The sequence below is a fragment of the Dermacentor silvarum genome, chromosome 1 (genome assembly GCF_013339745.2).
Source record: "Dermacentor silvarum isolate Dsil-2018 chromosome 1, BIME_Dsil_1.4, whole genome shotgun sequence".
NCBI lineage: Eukaryota > Metazoa > Arthropoda > Arachnida > Ixodida > Ixodidae > Dermacentor > Dermacentor silvarum.
Window position 1 is genome coordinate 106,860,444 of NC_051154.1, and position 17,083 is coordinate 106,877,526.

At 49.7% G+C, this 17,083-nt stretch overlaps 1 protein-coding gene across 1 annotated transcript in view; it reads right to left on the bottom strand.

Moving 5' to 3' along the window:
• The window catches only part of LOC119453620 (MAM and LDL-receptor class A domain-containing protein 1-like), a 109,505-nt gene that overhangs the window by 20,522 nt on the left and 71,900 nt on the right, over nt 1–17,083 (bottom strand). Inside the window, exons 21-24 of the mRNA XM_049666620.1 lie at nt 15,721–15,983; nt 6,614–6,842; nt 6,008–6,142; nt 506–730 (exon numbers count right to left, since the gene is read on the bottom strand). Coding sequence (XP_049522577.1) covers nt 506–730; nt 6,008–6,142; nt 6,614–6,842; nt 15,721–15,983 — 852 coding nt within the window. The remainder of the gene's footprint in view (nt 1–505; nt 731–6,007; nt 6,143–6,613; nt 6,843–15,720; nt 15,984–17,083) is intronic.

Consider the following 17,083-nt stretch of genomic DNA (forward strand, 5'->3'; position numbering starts at 1 on the left):
GGCGCTCCTATTATGGATTAGTAGAAAACAATTCCGCGTAGACTCATTGCGACGAACTCACGTCAACGCTGTAACGATTGGTAGGCAACGAGATATGTTCGTGGAAAACGACAGTCAAGACATCAAACGCCACAAAATATCAAGGCATGGCAACACGCAACTTCAACCACGGGCATTTCTTCTATACAGAGTGCTTGCGTGGTCTGCCGTGTTCTTCACTGGAGACCTGCGTGCGCGCCTCAGGTAACACGGTCACGCAAGAGGTCTTTATACGCAAAACAAACGGTGATAGTCCTTCACGCTTAGCTGGAATGCTGCAACCACTCACACAATCACCAACACCCCATCAACCACGGCAAACAGATTAATTTGTCTTCCATCACCGCTCGAAAATGTTGATCACCTTGTTCGTTCTCCACGTGAAGTCAGCACGCGGCTCGTACAAAGACTTGCGCGAGCGCTGTTTCGGCTCGCGAAAGGAAGATATCACGTCTGTCTGGCTCACCTTTCGCTGTTGATGCGACACTGACGCCCGCGATGGCCGCGACTCCTCCTGTCTGACTGGAGGACCTCGTGAGCGTGAACTCGAGCTGGCTATGATCGGCCTTGTGCAGCGGTAGCTCGACGCGCTGCCACTGCTCTTTCGGGAACAGGTCGGCTAGAAGGAGCCGAGTCGTCTTTTTGGCTCCATTGCTTAGGACCAGCTGGTAGATGTGGAAGGACTTCAAAGCTGCGCGAAAACAACAACGGGAACATTAACAAGCAAAAGAACGCTTGCGGCATTCCAATAATGGCAGGAAAGAGCGCGCGTCTACTCCAGTTCGTTTAAGCATAGGAGGTGCGCCTGCTTTAAGTAGCACTGCGGTTATATATTACATATACAGGGCGTTTCGTTGAGTTCGAAGAGATTCTTAAAGCAAAGCTTTCTTTGCCTTACCCTTCCGGGTTTGGCATGGATGCTGCTGGGTCAGTCGGTATCTTGGCGGATATACTTGTGGATAAATATATACGAAGGTTATATGCCCGCCGAATGTAAGTGCAAGCAAACAAGCTTATATAACTCCTGTATGCTGATCCACAAAGTACATAGTGCCAATGAGCGCACCTTTCATGATCAAAAAAATTTACATTGAACCAATCTTAATGGAATATATAGCGTACTATGTTCATCGCATTCAATGATTTACTTGATTTTCTTTGATTTAGCCATTTAGTATCTGCTACGGGTGTGTGCCCATTCTTGGCCAATCCTCCAGAATTGGTGGATTGTGCCACTGTGGCACAACATGTACAGAATCCTTAAATGTAGCTAGGTATGTGCTATACTTCTTAGTGCACGCACCTGTCGTCACTGTTCTTTCCTCGACAAGCATCATACATCGCCTACACACACTGTGCATCTTCCTTATTTGGTGTTTCCATTTCGGCGTAGCTTTGTGAGCGGTGAACAACAAAAAATTCACAGGCCTGCGCGGCACACGCAGCACAGTCACAGCGTAAGCTGGTTGAGCGGCGCAAGAATAGATCCACTTTCGGCACCGTGCACAACAAGGTCTTCGCGGCAAAGTGTCTTCGCCTCGATTTTGACGAGAACGATCTGAACTGTCCGCCGCGTCGACGCGAGCTGCGGCTTCTAATGCTCTCTGCACAGCAGTCTGCTGAGCCCGATGATGCCTGGTTGTAGCCGCGCAGGTAGCTCTACGATTCGATTCTTCAGCAGCGGTTCGTACCTTGCGAGGAGACGCCATAACGTGTACCCAAGAGGTACCCAGAATACGTGGTGCACACCTAGCTTCGGGATAGCGTTGATTGCGCGCCTCGTCTGAATCGCATGTCGTCGCACGCGGCGGTTGCAGGCACGTTAACTAGATGGCGCCACCATACTGGCGGAGGCACGGGTCGTCTGCACCTGCGCGCACGCGCAGAGGCGCAGGGCGCATATAAAGAGAATTTTCTGCGTGATAGCAAGCGCTTGCATGGCTCAGTGGTAAAGTATCCGACTCCCACAGAGCGGGCCTAGGCTCGATCCCGGCGGGTAGCCGGGTACTTTTTTTTCGCATTTCCGGCGATAGCGGCTACGGGGTGGGTGCGGCGGCGTCATCGCGACCAGAAACGGCTATTGGAATGAGCCCATAACAGCTTACGCTGTAAAAATTACACGAGAGTTTCGTGGCAGCAGTTACTAGCCAGCGTCACCGTGAACACGGCACATGCCGAAGCGGCAGAGGAAGCGGCCATAGCACTGGCCCTCACACAAGCCAAGGCTACATACGTGATCTGCGATTCGCAAACGGCAATTCGCAATTTTGCAAATGGGCGCATCTCGCAAGAGGGGTATCACATACTCTAGCGTAATTCCATACACTAGGGAGAGTCGACTTCGATAACCGAAGGCACTTGCTATGGATCCCGGCACACATTGGACTGAGCAAGCCCAACGAAGCGGTTCACCGCGTTGCTCGAGGACTCACTCACCGAGCATCATCGGAGGAAAAGTCCCCGCGGGGCACTGCAAACGTCTGGGCGGGGGAGGATCGTATGACCAGGTTCCACGACATCACGACACACTACCAGTCACAGAGACGCGTATACCCATTTTTCCACGCTAGGTTAGACAGGACGCAAACAGTACACTACAGACAATTACAAACGGATTCTTACAGAAACCCCAGACTCATGCACGCCATGTATCCAGACATGTACACTACAAACAGATGCACATCGTGTGGCGAAGTTGCCACACTTAATCACATGTTATGGGAGTGTCAGGACTTAACAAACAATTCGGGCAGTGCCGACCCCTCCGCCTCGTCCACCACCAGCCTCCACTCGCGCTGGAAGACCGCACTGCTCAGCTCGAACCTGACAACACAACTCTGGGCCGTCCAGCGAGCTGAGGAAGCCGCTTCGAGACAAGGTCTCGGAACCGCGTCTGCGGCGGGTGCCCAGACCCACTAAAAAGACGCCGGACTCGATTCTGATTGATTTGAAAATAAAGTTTACATTCTTCTTCTTGCGTCCCGAATCGGCAGTGCGCATTCTTTAGTTGTTTCCCCCGAGGCAGCCCCTTTCATCAGCGTCTCCCAGACGGCGATAATGCCCGACCGCCACCTTCCGTGGAAGCGGTGACCAGCGCGAAGGCCACTCTCCTGATCCTGACAGGATGACCTTCACAGAGAGTAAGAAACCAGTTCGACGACTTTCGTGGAAGCAGCGTGAACCCCCGGTTTCCAGAGTGCCTAGTCCTTGCTTCGAAGGTTGGATATCATAGGATACCCCTCTGATTGGCCGCACCAAGGTCATCGAATTCCCTTGAGTAGGGAACTAGGGAAGACGGCTGTTTCATAAGCGGACACCTTGGGTGCAGTGAGGTGTGTCCTGGCGTGATCTGATGTGTGCTGAGACATGTAGCGAGTCAGACAGTCAAAGTGTTCCTACATGGAGGGGGCTTCCATTTCTGGAGCCATTGTAAATACTGTAAATAAACTCTTTTTCACCCGCTCCTACTCCCGGACGTACTCATCCCTGTGGCTGGAAGGATCCCAGGCTTAAACGCTACCCCGAGCCGGAACAACAGTAAAGTTGTGACCCCTGGTCATGTATCAAAATAACCACTGCATCATGTTTAGCGCTGCATAGAATGAAAAAAAAAAACACTTGTTCGCATCACCGTTCGTTTTCATCTTCGCCGTTTGTTCGCATCGTCGTGCGTGGGAGCAGCACATTTTTTTTTTCTAATCGCATGCAGCCTATAAACCCAATAACCGGACTATTAAGGTGGATTATTTGAAAAGGCGAAAATTAACTGCACGAGAAACGCAATGTCTAAATAGCTAACTAAAATATTGACAAATTAACTTTTTAATGAATAACTATAGGACACTTGTTGACATTGAGAAATCGAAGCCAAGCAACAGTGATGTCTGCAAGGAGATATGTCACCACTATTGCTCATCACTATTATACTGTCATCACATGTCCGGCATAACCGGACATGTCTGCTTGCAGACACTATTGTTTGCAGACACTGCTTGCAGACACTATTGTTTACCAGACACCGCTTAGCAGATCACTGCGCAGCAGACTTGACATCAAAAAAAGTCTCCCGTATAGCAGTTGGGGAGAACAGTAACTGAAATGTAAATGCATTTTTAACACTCTCTCTTTCTTACATCAATAATTTACCACTTTAAGTTTAAACGTAATCGCTTGAGAAATAACGAAAACACTCTGCCAGCTATTGTCATTTAATAATGGGGTTTTACGTGCCAAAACCACGATCTGATTAGGAGGCACGCCGTAGTGAGGGACTCTGGTAATTTGGACCACCTGGTGTTCTTTAACGTGCACCTAAATCTAAGCACACGAGTGTTTTTCGCATTTCGCCCCCATCGAAATGCGGCCGCCGTGGCCGGGGTTCGATTCCGCGACCTCGTGCTCAGCAGCCCAACACCATAGCCACTGAGCAACCACCGCGGGTTACCAGCTATTGTCAATATTTTATACTCTCCAAGAACTGTAGCACACCGCAATTATAGCCTCTAGTTCTTTTAACTGAGTTACTGCGAACAGCAGCCTAAGACTCGCAATAATATAGCAGAGTATAGGAATATAGTCACCAGCCCGGTACTCGAAAAGCGTTCAACTACAACGCAGTTGCACAAAACCTCTGGAATATTTAACACTGTTCTGCAGACGGGCATTTCAGCCTATTTCCATCTCATATTGGCCTCTTTTGAAACTTCTGGGATTGCACCATCTTCTGCCTGGAGTTTGAAGAGCACGCACTCACTACCAGGCTGCTCCTCGCTATTTCACAACCACCGTAAGATAGCGAGGAGCAGCCTGTTTCTCACTCTCTCGAACTGCTTCGCTTCCTTCTGTGCATCCCGGGAAATTACCCTAGCTCTGAAGTGCGCTTCTTCGACGTCCCGAGCCTCGGCGCGGCAGCACGTGCAGATTGTTTAAAACGGACGAACGATCTAAAACCACTGTCAACCAGTATGAAAGCTCGTGGTGGAATGTTTTTTTTTTTTTTTCAACAAACCTCAGTTACAAGCGAGCACCTTTCCTGTTCATATTTTCTGCTTCATTCCATACTGCTTTAGTGCTCCCCATTTGCACAAGATGTCCCACCAGCTAGCCCACCAATTTACTATTTTGAACGAGCTAACGGACACGTTGAGCCTCGATCTATTAGATCATAAGTGCTGCTCACTAAAATTAAATTCGTGCCCCCAGCCTGCATCGCTTTATGCCTTCATCGCATAGCGTACAATAATGCAGAAAGAGAGAGATAATAAGGAAAGGCAGGGAGGTTAACCAAGGTTTCGCTCGCTTGGCTACGCTGAGCTAAGATCTTCAGACCTTGGCCGCAGATCTCTATAATGCCCAAAACAATGAAGCAGTCAACGCACAATACGCTGGGGGAATGAAGCGATCATCCGAGCCTCGCGAGCCTCGGTGCGGTGTCATATGTGCGCTTAATCTACATAGTCCACTGCGCCGGTTATTAAATTAAATTCTGGCGTTTACAGTGCCAAAACAATATGATTATGAGGCACACGGTAGGGGTCTCTGGATTAATTTTGACCATTTTAGGTTATATAAAGTGCACCCAATGTACGGTACAAGGATGTTTTTGCATTTCGCTCCCATCGAAATGCGGCCGCGGTGGCAGAGATTTCATGCCGTGCCCTCGGGCTTAGTAGGGCAACATCAAAGCTTCTCCGCAACCACGGCGGGTGCGCAGGATATGCTCAATAATAGCTTGTTGAGACCAACCGACTGACCTGCGGGCCGGAGCAGACCCGACTCGACCCAACCCAACCCGAACGAATTGAAACGAGTCAAACCTACTCGATTCGACTTTACTTTACTATAGACCTGACTCAACCGAACATGCTAAGCCTATTTTCTAGCTCATAGCTGCCGTCCGCAGTAGGACACAAGTAGGTTATTGTTATAGTCATTCATTCAGAGGCATATCTTCGTGTTTGGTGTTTACCTGCTCCATTCCTGAAATAGCGCACGGCCAAAGTTTCATTGCCCTTGCTGCTAAAATGGGCGCTACGGAGGGTGGCTGAATTGTTTGCCAGTACAGTGGTGTCCACGTAGGCGAATCGGCCAGGATCACCCGCACCTAAAGGAGAGATAAACAGCATCATCTGCAAATTTCATAATTTCATAGCACCAACTAATTCGGCTACCGTCCTCGACTGCATTCACCTTCCCTTGAAACCCGTCCTGTAACTCTAATAGACAACCGGTTATCTGCTCTACTGCATTGTGCGTAAATATGATACAGCTTGTGCAGCATTATATTATTGCATTACATAGGGCTCTTGTTTTGCTATTGATATTGCGTATTAATGTCTTCAGTGAATGCTGTAAGCCAGCATTCTTGTTAGCAACATTATGCTGCTACTTACTTTCATCGCTATACTTTTGGGTCGCTATACTACTAGCTAATGGTAAATATTGCCAATTGATATTGCTCACGGACGCTAACATTTGTATATTATACGTCATAATGAACAGGTACGTGTTCCTGTGCAAAGCAACAAAAACATTAGTTGTAGCCGAATGCTTGCTGCTCGGCAGCATGCCTTACCGGAAGAAATCATATTGTATGCTGGGGCCCCCGGTTGTCTTCTGAGCACACGACCACTGCCCACAATCCACCGAAAGTCTGAGTCGGATCTAGTGACGTATCCGCAAAGGTCTTGGTCGAATTCACAGTCAGCCACATGGACAGGTGGGAGCAAGTCAAGGAGCACATTGTCTACAGCGATCACCGAGTTGACGTTGGAACGTGGGTCAAACTTGCCTTCTATCACCACCTGTAATGGGACGATGCGATAAATCACCTGCAGGACGATCTTGTATATCTTCTGCACGTATCACCATCTTCAGCAAAACAGCTTCGTGCCGGATGCAAACCCTCACGGTGAAAGCCAGAAGATGTAGTTGTTTATACTTTGAACAGCACGGGAGACATGGAGAGCCGACGACACATGAGCCGGTATCATCATCTCACCCACATCTCACCCGTTGTTCACAATATGAATCACAGTGGCATTCGGTGCCAGCCGAAGTACACACTTCACTGAACGTGAATGTTCAGGTGTGACGACACGCTACGCAAAGATACCGCTGCATTAAGTGTAAAGCGGTTGCGCTTAACATGCTTTTCGTCCAGAAGCTGCGTCACATCGTCAGCTCTCTTATGAAGGGATGTGACCAGTATGTACCACCCTTCTTAGAAAGTTGTATTTGTTAGTAGAACAGTATATATGTATATATAGAAGAATTGGTAAAATGGTTGTAATCCAGTAAAACTTTCTTATGTGGAGGCACTACTGCCACTTTTTAAAGTAAATTTCGTAATGCGATGCCTTTACATTGCACGGAAGCACGACGTGCAGTGCGTAAAACGGAATTTCGCTCATGGAGGAGTAGACAGTAACGATTCTTATGGCACGTACACACTAGCGGCAAAACGCGCGCGGCGCGCCGCGATAGCAGCCGCGAAACGGGTTTTTCTTGCCGCGGCAGGGATCGCTCCTGGGGTGCTATGCAGGATGCCCCGAGTTTGGCGAAACTCGGGATCTTCACGAGCTCTGGCGACGCCCCAAGATGAAAGAACTAATGGTAACAAGACAAAGTTTGTCCGTCGGCACACCTCCAGTTTCATTGGTTTATCTAGATTCACTCTGGGTGGCCATCATCCCTTGGGCGTTGCCACATGGGCGGTCGACAAACTGGGGCTCACGTGATCATACGGTCGGTGCATGGTCGTGCATTCTTTCACTTGTTTGTCGTTCCACCGAGTGCATTAGAGGAACAAGCAAGTTATCAAATAAATGCATTTAGTACAATGATATTAGTCACATTACCGTAGGGTATAGGTCTTTTAAGGTTTACAAATAGTACACTGAATGCGTATTAGACTAATTTGTAGTTTAATCGTTTCGCGTTATACCACGAGGGCACGCTCGCCCTCCTCTTTCTTCCTCTGGATTGGATTGGCGCGGCTCGCTACATGCTTGCGCTAGCATTTCCGAGTACAGATTGGTGTGCGCTCGGTTTTCGCACTGGGCTTTGAACAGATCGCTCGTTGCTCTTTCTCTTTCCTCTAGATTTAATTGGCGCGGCTCCCTACGTGCTTGCGCTCCCATTTCCGAGCACAGATTGGTGTGCGCCTGATTTTTACACTGGGCTTTGAACAGATCGCTCCTTGCTCGCGCTAAAGTAAGGCTTCGAGACGAAGGGAGCGTCGGCTAGCGCAGAAGTGGTTTGCCGCGCGCTTACCGTGTAAGCACTGAGGATTGAGGAATGTCGGAAAACTCTCATGCAAGGATAAAAAAACTACGCTTTATTTTCTTTTACATTGTGACGCACCTTCATACTGGCTAGCGCCGAGCTTTGGCTTCTAACAGCCGCAGGAAAGAGTCTTGATACTGGGTAGCCCCAGCGATCCGTGGCTTCTAACAAACGCAAGAAACGGTCTTTGCAGCGCACGTGGCCGTTGAGTGCCACCACATTCATCCCAGGCGGGACTCCAGCATCAGTACAGTTACTCTGTACCCACTGCTGACGAGGTGGCGCTTCACTTTTATTGCGATAGCAATTATATGGACACTCAAAAGCAGATTTCTGCCGTCGGCGTCGCCGTCGCCGTCGGCGTCGCCGTCGCCGTCGCCGTCGCCGTCGCCGTGAGGTTCCGTATGACGTCATTTGGAGATGAAATCGTCGCCGCGCGCCGAACGCTGTATGTGCGAGTGAAAGGGCGCGAGGGGCGCGTCTTTCACGGGGAGTGAACGCACGGCGGAGAACAAACGCGCGTTCTGCGCCGTGCTCGCTTAAGGGCTGCAGAATTAGGCGTCTCGTTTCTCCTTTACAATCACCATATATGTAGAGCAAACGCGCCTTCTTCAGACGCGCGAGAGGCCGTGGGGGAGGGGGAAGGAAGGGACGCGACGTTTAGCTGCGGCACCAAGTGCCTATTTATATGAGAGGCTCCAGCAACAGTCACCAACGCCGCACGCATTTTGAGCTAACGCGGGCAAAACGCCGATGGCGTCGACAACAGTTCTGCGTGTTGTTGCTACCAAAGCCGCTCACCTTACTTCGTATGACATTGCTGTGTTGCTATCGCATTCATTGCTTCGCCCTTAGGGCGAAACTGTGACATTTTTTTGACAATAACTTTCTATTTTTCGCGTGTGAACGCCCGTGTTGGTTTCCACAAAGTGCACGCTGTGGTTAACTGTCTCCCAATGCAGATTAAAGCATAGCCCCGTTAGCATCCACTGAATTTGGAACACAGTTGTATGCGGCCAATTCGTCACTATGAATAATGGTCCCCGGTTGAACATTGGCTGCAGTAATGGCGCCTAGCGTCGCCGCCTTTCGTCGGTCGACCTTGAAAAGTAGCAGCACCCCTCAGGTCGCGCAGACCATGCCGAAGACCCATGGGCCACCATCTTTAACACCACCGTAGTTTTGGCGGCTCGGCGGAACGTTGTCGCCCGTCATTAGGCGGCCTCGATTGCACTTTTGCTCGCCGCGAAGAAGGCACTCGTCAATTTGCGCTGTCTTCCCGGGGCCACCGAGTGGAGCTCGCGCCAGCAGCTCGTCCCTCCCGACCTTACGGGGGTAGCTCCACCAGTCGGCGATGGCGTGCTCCGATAGAGGAAACAAGTCTACGGTCTCTTTCAACATCCATATGTCTACGCTTTTGCTCACGCAGTACGTGAGTCAAATCATTTGCCGCCTCGAGAGGTGGTCGTTCGGACGGCCGAGGCGGTCCGTGTTGGTGCAGTAACTTCCTTCGCCTCTCTGCCCGTGCCGTGCAGCGGTACAGTGTACCTGCCAAAACTGATTTCGGCACCAAAACAGATTTCGGCACCGGAAGGCAGCCCGGCGTCCATTCTGAGTCTTCCAATATAATGTGACTACTTCGCCTGCGCAGGTTGGTTGGTCCGGGTTGAACCCCAGGTGCTCGCAGGTGCTCCAGTACTCCGATGACGACGCCGGACCTGGCCTGGGGCTGGGGCGCGGTGGACGAGCTTGCTTGAAACAGGAGAGAGCTGAAGCGATCGCACGAACTATACCTCCGCAGCCTAGTCACACCAGTCTACGCTGGGAAAGCATAATTTGCCCGCCACCCTATCTCCGCAAACGACGGCCTTCGCCTAATTCGTCACACAGCCAGCGCACTCACGTTTTGGAAAGGCAAAAATGACGCTGAAACTCTACGTCGGACATGTAGGTGAACGGGTCGAGATGGTCATATTGACGCTTGCTGCCGCTGGATGCGATTACACAGGCTGCTGCTGCCGCCACCATGTTCCCGAGTTCAACTCGAGGGGGGTTTCGCGATGTACGAGTTTTGCCCGAGTTCGCGTGTCAATCAAAACCATACGTCACGCCCCGCGCGAGGCATGTAACTCTTGTGCGCGCGCCCGCCACGGTTGGGCCACGCCCAACTTATTTTCCGGCAACAGCTGACGTGGTGTGGAACTGAGAGGCATCAACAATCTTGACCGCCGACAGAAAATACGCACAGCACACTGTCATCGGTGATGCACTGTAGCTGAGAACCACTATCAAAAACAAAGCGGCGACTTTCGCTGGTTCATGCATCTATCTTCTTAGGCTGTGATGGCCCCACAACATGGTTCATTGTCTGCATTGTAGCGACGTAGCGCACAGCAAATGATTATCGGAACGACACTGTAGCTGCTTGCAAGGTGTCGATGCGCCGTGGTGGATGACGATGCTGAGAAGTGCGTAGTGTTTTCCAACGTAAAGGTATCGCAGGTGTTGTTTGAGATGGCTGCTCTGTCATCGGTGGTGTATCGGATCTGCAGTATCGCAAACATGGTCAGCGCCGAGAAACGCTCGCTTTTTTAAACACAGTGCGATGGCATTTCTTCATCACAAGCACGGCACACTAAATAGTTGCAACCCCTTCCTGCGTTCGAAGTTTAATTTCCTAATTGCACACAGGAGCCATCACGCGCCAAAATGCGATTGCTGCGCAGTCGTTACTATATCCATCTGCGATCGCTGTTAGCTCAGCAGCAGAGACAATCGGCAAGCACATTGGAGAGAACAACTCTGCGTATACATGCGAACGGAGGCACCTTCACTGGGCAAGCGATGACAAGCGATGAATTGTGTCACTGGGCAACGCGCTCTTCCTTGCAATGCATCGCGGAGGCTTCGCGCACGCAGATAAACTGGTGCACTTTCACTGTGCTGCGTCACTACGGACCCTAGAATACCGCACAGCCATTTTGCAGTGACAACCGTTGCTCCCGTCGTTTCAGTTGGTAAAGCGGCGGCCTTAATAGCAGCCTAAGTGAAGCACCTGCGCTGAACAACCATGCCGCAGCGCTGCGTGGCCATTCCCCTAATAGTCAGGAAATGGAAAGATCACTGTCATGACTGACTTTATCAATGATTAGAGTGCCTCGATGCGCGCGGGCATCAAGGCACCCTATCAAGGATAGCACTGCAGTGCCCCTGGCGACTGCTCACCGTATGAACTCCCTCGTGCGTGCGACGCTCTAAAATGTATCCGCGTGTAAGCTTTCGCCTCACTGTCGCCACTCGCGGCAAAAAAGTGCAAAACTTAATAATTCGCTCGATCTCTGTTTGTCATCAAACATTTATGGCATTCCAAACGAAAAACAGATACTTCAAGAAATAAAGTGTTCCTTATTTTATTTGTTGTATTTGAACGTAATCGATTGAGGGAAAGTGTAGGCGCAACAATGCACCGCATGTGCCCTGTTCGCATTCGACGGAGGATAGAAAGATAATGCTCGAAAGAGGAGGCACGCCCTTTACTCGCCCTAGAAAGGCGTGGCAAGTGGCTCACGGCAAGTGTGCAGATAGACAGCGGTACAGTCACGGTATTGCTAAATGGTGATAATACGTTGATAACAATACGCGGTGCTGGCGCGTTTTGCTGCGCAGTCTTCTGTGCTTGAAGCACGGAATCACTGTGCCGCGCAGTGATGTTGTCATACGCGGCTTTATCTTGACATCTCTTTTTGCCTGCTGAGCCGCTATTCTGGACATTCCGCCATTTTCTTCGAGGCGTGACGTAGGCGCGACGCTTACAAAATGGCGCTGATGGCCCCGTTTTGCTTTCGTAACGATACGCAAATTTGACGTTTCGCCTAAGAAACTGTAATGTAGGCATTGAACCTAGCATTCTTGATAAAGGAAAACAGTTTTCCTCCCCAGTAAAAATAAAGCCGCTAGCTCAAAGCGTACGATTATTCCATCAAAATCGTTTCTCGCTTCCGTCGTCTGCATGCGCGCAGGCTGTCGTCTGCTTCATTAGATAGGATGCGTGTCCTCGGGAAACTGAATGAGTCATCGTATATTGGCGCCCACGCGCTTGCTTTCTACCTTGAGACAACACACCCGACTTACCAGTGATGATGAGCGCACGCTCTAGGCCGCGTTATCGCTATCTCGTGATCCGCAAGTGACTCAGCCCGACTCGTCTGGCGCTGAGAAGCGGCCGAATATCATCGATAGCGTTGCGCGCGCCACAGGTATCCGCTTGAGCGACGCAAACGCCGGCACTGCCATCTCTTGTGCACTTCGCTGCTTACTCGCACCGCGAGAGGAAACTTCAAGGCGCCGTCTTGCGTACATTTCTTTTTGTAAATTAAAAAGTCACCGTTGTCATAGCCGTTGATGATGCGAAAAGTCATTAATATTGATTACAATACAAACGCAATAGTGAAAAGTGCGAAATGTCGCAGAAAGTTTGCTAGTTTCAACCAATATTATTTCAAATAAACGTGTTTTTAATAAAAATGATGGTGCAAAACACAAATGCCAACACCACCCGAAAGCGATGCAAATGCTATGAGCACGCGTTGTGAACAAAAGATTTTCATCGCCCCAAATGACAGGGAAAATGCGGCGATACGCATGCCTCTCCACTGTCATTGCATGTGGCCGCTCATTACCATAATTCGCGTGGCTCGTCGCACCACAAATTATGGCGGAAAATCTCTGCAATGGCGGCCGAGCGCAACGTCACGCAACGTCAAATTGACGTTTACGAAACAGCCCTTCCTGTGACGCTCTTCACAGGATATTCCTTCAGCCAATCAGCAAGCTGACATGCCGGCTATCTTGGGACGCCACCACATATTCGCGAAATTGCAGATGCATTGCACGAGCTTCTGCACGCTACCGTCCACTTTCTTTTTAAGCGCTAAAGTCGCAATAGAGGTGCCAAGGACCACAAAAAAGTATTAGTCGATAAAGTTTGCAGCTCCACGTCACGTTTCATCATTCTGACGAAAACGCAAAATTGCATTTAGCAAAACTTCCGTTTCCCGGCACAAATTTCAAAACACGTGACCTCCGGACAGCCAATGAGACAGCCAAGATGGCGGATAATGGCGGCCGTGCAGCCGCCATGCGTGTCCAGAATAGAGCCCCTGTTCTTGCACGTTCCTTGCTATCTCCGTTCACTGACTGCCATCGAGCAAACTCGGGTGAAACTCGTACGAACGAGAAACTCGGCGCATCCTGCATAGCACCCCTGGACCGATTTTTTGCGGTTTGCCGCGTGTCGTGGATGAAGGAGACCAATGAGAGCGGTCCGCATCCGTGACGTGCGCGCGGGAAACTGGTGCCATGCGGAGCCTCCCGACCGCTTGTTTCGTACTCGCGTACGGTATAAGCCGGGAACTCGTTTTGCACTATCATCTGCACCGTCAGCTCCGCGCGAGACTAAATACCGACCGCAACATCGCCCAAGGTTAGCGGTATAGAAAACATCATGCTGGCAACTCTGGGCTGCTCACCAAAACTAGCTCTTTTATGTACCCAGAATGGAGGCCAAAATTCCCTAGTCAAGTCGACCAGTTGAACAGGCGAAGTGAAACTCGCTGTGCATATTTTTTCGCTGCTGCCCATATGATTAATGATGGACCCCCCTATGTGCATTGTTCTGTTTATAATATTTTCTGTGTTTGTTTGTTTTAGGCAGGATTGCGTTATCTCGCGAGCGCTCACATGAATTCATGGGTAGATTGTTAAGACTGTCAACAACTTCATCTTCGGCGATGCCTTATGTCTTGTGTGGCATGTGCGATCATTTGAATGAATCGTCTTGGTGGCGACGATTGTTGACCCTTTTTGTGTATGTAAGTGGTCGATTCTGCGTAATAAGGAATCGGTTAGTCGCATTAACCTGTGTGTGTGTTTATTTGACGAGAAATTTAGTTCGCTCCGCGGTAAAGCTTCAGACTCTTTCTATGTTCTCAAATTGCGCAATCTGTTCACATCTGTGCGCCCACTAACCTCATGATTCCAAAAAGTCACGTTAGAAACATGATCTTTCCGTTTTCTTGAACCAGTAAGCTGTTGCCGGTTATAGCTACGGGAAGTCCGCGTGGCAGGTCGAAAAAGTTAGGCGACTGTTGCAATGCACCTGTAGATCGTCAGCGTGTTTGTCAACGCAGGTTATAGGCTGACTTTATTTGAACTTGTGAATCCATAAGTCGTGCAGTGTGTGCTGCTACGAGATGCAGAACATGCAAAGGCACAAACGGAACCGAGATCGAGTTTTCTCAGACGTGCAAAATTTGTACAATAATCGGTTCAGGTCAGCCTGCTAGCTGGAACCATGCAGTGCTGATGACATGCTGATTGCAAAATAAACTGCACCACCATAAGCTTAGCAACTGCCTTGCGGAATAGATAGCATTACGTTTGCTAAATGTGTTGAGCATCGACAAGATCGAACGACCTACAGAACGCTGATTTACGCACAGCAAGATATGTCAAGGACGGGTGGGCTGGGCCAGGGAAGCTAAGAAACCGCCACAACAAACAGGTGGGAGGGCAGATAGGTGAATGGCTTTGAAGTCTACGCAGAAACAAATATAGGAATGCTAGGCGCCGCCATGCCGTTTAAAAATCAGGTGAATGTTGAAGAGTGCGACAGTGACTAACGTAACAGAAAATAATTTTAAGAATGGGGAGGGGGGGGGGGACCGCATAAAAGGCGTCAAGAACGAGTCGAGAGAGCGTCTCGTCACTGCCCGATCGCTCAACACCAGACGGCCGTGGCCAGTCGCCTAGCTGAGGCTCACCTACCCTGTCGTAGCACGTGCTAACTTGGATTTCTCATAAATAAATGCAACATAGTTTCATTTCTCTTCAAAATAAGCTGCAAGTGTAAACCATGCGCCCACGTTCATCTCTGGCGTGCACACACGTTGAAATCTGGCGCACGCACGTACGAGGAGGGGGAGGCGATAAGAAGGGGAGCGCGGCACGCAGTCGCGTGACTTCACTAGGGACATCTCCGCCTCGCAAATCTAGGGAACCGCACAAGACGAGATCTGGCAACACAGGTGTGTTCTGGTGGGGATTTAGTCGCTCCCGTCAGCTCCCGGATATTTCGAGAAGGGGGGAGGAGTCTATGCTGTCACGTGACTGCCGCAGCGGCGCACTGTCGGTTGGTGTGGCCGCCCTGCCGCAGCTTCATTTAGCCGCTGGCGGCGCGCCGCGCGCGTTTTGCCGCTAGTGTGTAGGTGCCATTATAAACTTTTCAGCGGCACCTTCTAGAAGCGAACTTCGGCGTTACAAACGCAACAGCCTCGACTTTTGGTGGCTGAAGCAGTACCGTCACCGAAATCCCACCGCTCTCTACATTGCTTTCACCTGAAAGTCCACGCTTTGATCGGGAATCTCTGCGCGAGCCAAGGACCATGTGTGAGGCTCAGCAGCGCTCGGCAGCGTCCAGATCTTAGCCAGCTGCGAGCCTGCTTTGTCGACGAGGTAGACCTGAAGGATTCCGTTTCCTGTTATGTTGCCGTAGTACCACAGCTCGACGGTGCGAGGTTGGTCCTGGACAGGCCATAGCACGCTGCTCAGGGAGGCCTCGTTGGCAGCGCCCTTGGACCACGCCAGCTGAAGGAAGCCAGCTGCACACGAAGGCGGTTGTCACTCGTCAGTGGAGCGTAGCGGAGCCCCGCAAAACATTTCATTAAAACAGCCGTTTATTCGTACATGATGATTCACTTCACGTTATTGGCATCAAAGGTCTCAAGAAGCATTACGTGATGGATGGGTTTACAGTCAATAAAAAACTACACGGGCGGCATACAAGGGGCGCTTCATGCACCAAAAGAGTACCTGTGAAAGTAAATAGAGAGATGAACAATACTACGTACGTTAAACGAAAACATTTGTTACAGTCAGATTGTATTCGCAATACGTGCAGCGTAAAGGCGACTTGCAACTTTAATCTGTGAGCAAAGAAGCAATGAAAAAGAAAGGAAGAGAAAGGTATCATTTTTGACTGTCGGGTGGCGATGGTAAGCAATCTGCAATATATTTTTCCTGCGATTAGAAAAGTCGACGCAAGATTGTAGTGTAGGTATCTTATAAAATATACATATTTGATCATAATATAGATGTGACAAATATCTGGCCATAAAATATAGTCATAATCATGAAAGAGCGGAAGTCTGACAGCCTTCCCGCGGTGATTCAGAGGGCAAAGAAGGGCCACGCGTCTTCAGTTCAATCACGCTGGTAAACGACGACAAATCTGAATAAGCAAAGCGAATCGGGTAGGTTTAGGCAGCTTCGGTTGCATCCATGAGGTGTTTCGATGGGGATCACATGTGTGGCGGCAGCCTACTGTAATTTCTGACGTGTGAACGATGTGTAGGCTCGAAGCCTCCGTTCAATGTGTGTGTGTGTGTGAATCACTGTACTATACATCAGAAAACGAAAAATGGCGCGAGTTCCTTGGTATATAGCATAACAATTGCGTGCACGCATCTACACAGAACTTTGTTTCATTAACTTGACATCATTACTTTCACCTTGCTAATAATAATTGCAGCTGAGGATGCATATTTCAGTGCTCGAGTACTTTTTCATGCAAAAATACAAAGAAAGCAAATGAAAAAAAAAATCGCCAACGATTACGATACTCCCTAATACGAAATTTGAGCGCAGCTCTATAGGTGCTTTCATTTCGTGATATATTGGCTGGCGCGGACAATCTGTATTG